This window comes from Arvicola amphibius, chromosome 7, assembly GCF_903992535.2.
Source record: "Arvicola amphibius chromosome 7, mArvAmp1.2, whole genome shotgun sequence".
Classification (NCBI taxonomy): domain Eukaryota; kingdom Metazoa; phylum Chordata; class Mammalia; order Rodentia; family Cricetidae; genus Arvicola; species Arvicola amphibius.
Window position 1 is genome coordinate 1,131,894 of NC_052053.1, and position 1,664 is coordinate 1,133,557.

Genomic DNA, 1,664 nt, shown 5'->3' on the forward strand with positions numbered 1-1,664 from the left:
CCATAACCCAGTGATTGTTAATATTGCTGCAGTAAACATGAGTACACAGGTATCTTTATAGTACGCTGGTTCAGACAGTTTATGTATACACTCAGAAGTCATAAGGATGAATGACATGTCCCTTTATATTACTTGATAGAACTATGGTCAGTGGCATCTTTCTTAGAACATGAGTAACATGCTTAAATATTTTCTTTGCATCTTACGAGAAAATGGTCTTGTTTCACTTAAGGAGTTTCTTCAGAGCCTCTTTCACATCTTTGTTCCTCAGGCTGTAGATCAAAGGATTCAGCATGGGGAAAACCACTGTGTAAAAGGTTGAAACAATCTTATCCCTATCTAAAGAATAGCTTGACCGGGGACGAGCATAAATGTAGAGAATGGAGCCATAGTACAAGGTCACAGAGATGAGGTGGGAGGAACAGGTGGAGAAGGCCTTAAGGCGACCCTGAGTGGAGCGAATTTTCAGGATGGTGGCGATGATGAAGAGGTAGGTGGCCAGGATAAACGCAATGGGGATGATGACGTTGGAAGTCAAGAGGAAGAACAACACAGACTGAAAGCTCTCTTTCTTGCCACAGGCCAACTTCACCAGGGGTGGGATATCACAGAAAAAGTCATCAATTACATTGTCACTGCAGAAATTCAAGGCAAAAGTGTCTTTGGTGATGATGACAGAGTTAATGAAACCACCCAGGTAGGCGGCAGCCACAAAAAATACACATAGCTTCAGGGACATGGCTTGTGAGTAAAGCAGGGGCTTTGAGATGGCCACATAGCGGTCATAAGCCATGGCAGCCAAGAGGTAGCACTCAGTGTAGTCCAGTGCAGCAGAGAAGAAGAACTGAGCCACACAGCCAGCAAAGGAGATGCTTTTGTCTTCAGAGATGCATGTTTCTAGGATCTTTGGGGTGTAGACAGAAGACAACCCAAGATCCAGGAATGATAGGTTTCCAATGAAGAAATACATGGGTGTGTGGAGCCGGGAATCATTGCAAATTAACACAATGAGGGAGCTATTTCCCAGCAAAGTCAATGTATATACAACAAGAAACACTGCAAACAGTATCTTCTGCATCACTGGGTCGGTTGTGAATCCCAACATAATGAACTCACTGATTGTATTATTATCCTTATCCATGACTATAAGGAATGTAACTGAAGAGGAGAAAAAAGGAAGTTTCAGATTAAGTTATTACACTGAATAAATGAAAAATAAGTTAAAGAAATAAGTGTCATGAAAATGTAATTACTGAAACTTTTATAAATTTAGAAAATGTAGCTTAATTCAAATAATAGAAATAAAAGAGATTTTTAACATAAGTAAAATGATTATGGATTATTATATATTATATATTAGTTTGCAATATAAATAACTTGTCATTTACAAAATAATTTTCATTAAATTATCCAATAACTGCAAATTATGTGCTGCTTTTTTCTTATTAAATAGAAAATAGATTCCCAGGGCTTAATTATTTTGACTAAATAACCTTTTAATTTCAGACAACTACAAGATGTTCCCTAAACATTCTGCTTAAAAATGCTTAAACTTCCCATCTATCAAGTGGATTCAGACAAACATATTTTTGACTCCCTCCAAGACATTACTATATCACTTTAAAGATAGCTCTTACTTATAACTCGTTTCTAAATTCTGAACA

At 37.4% G+C, this 1,664-nt stretch overlaps 1 protein-coding gene across 1 annotated transcript; it reads right to left on the reverse strand.

Moving 5' to 3' along the window:
• Window positions 1-223: 223 nt before the first annotated feature.
• LOC119819450 (olfactory receptor 1013) lies at window positions 224-1,141 on the reverse strand. Its single transcript, XM_038337665.1, has one exon. It carries the CDS (start codon window positions 1,139-1,141, stop codon window positions 224-226), a length of 918 nt encoding a protein of 305 aa, XP_038193593.1.
• Between the last annotated feature and the right edge of the window lie 523 nt (window positions 1,142-1,664).

Coding starts and splice junctions, on each gene's coding strand:
- LOC119819450 (XM_038337665.1), bottom strand. CDS start 1,141: ATGGATAAGGATAATAATACAATCAGTGAGTTCATTATGTTGGGATTC.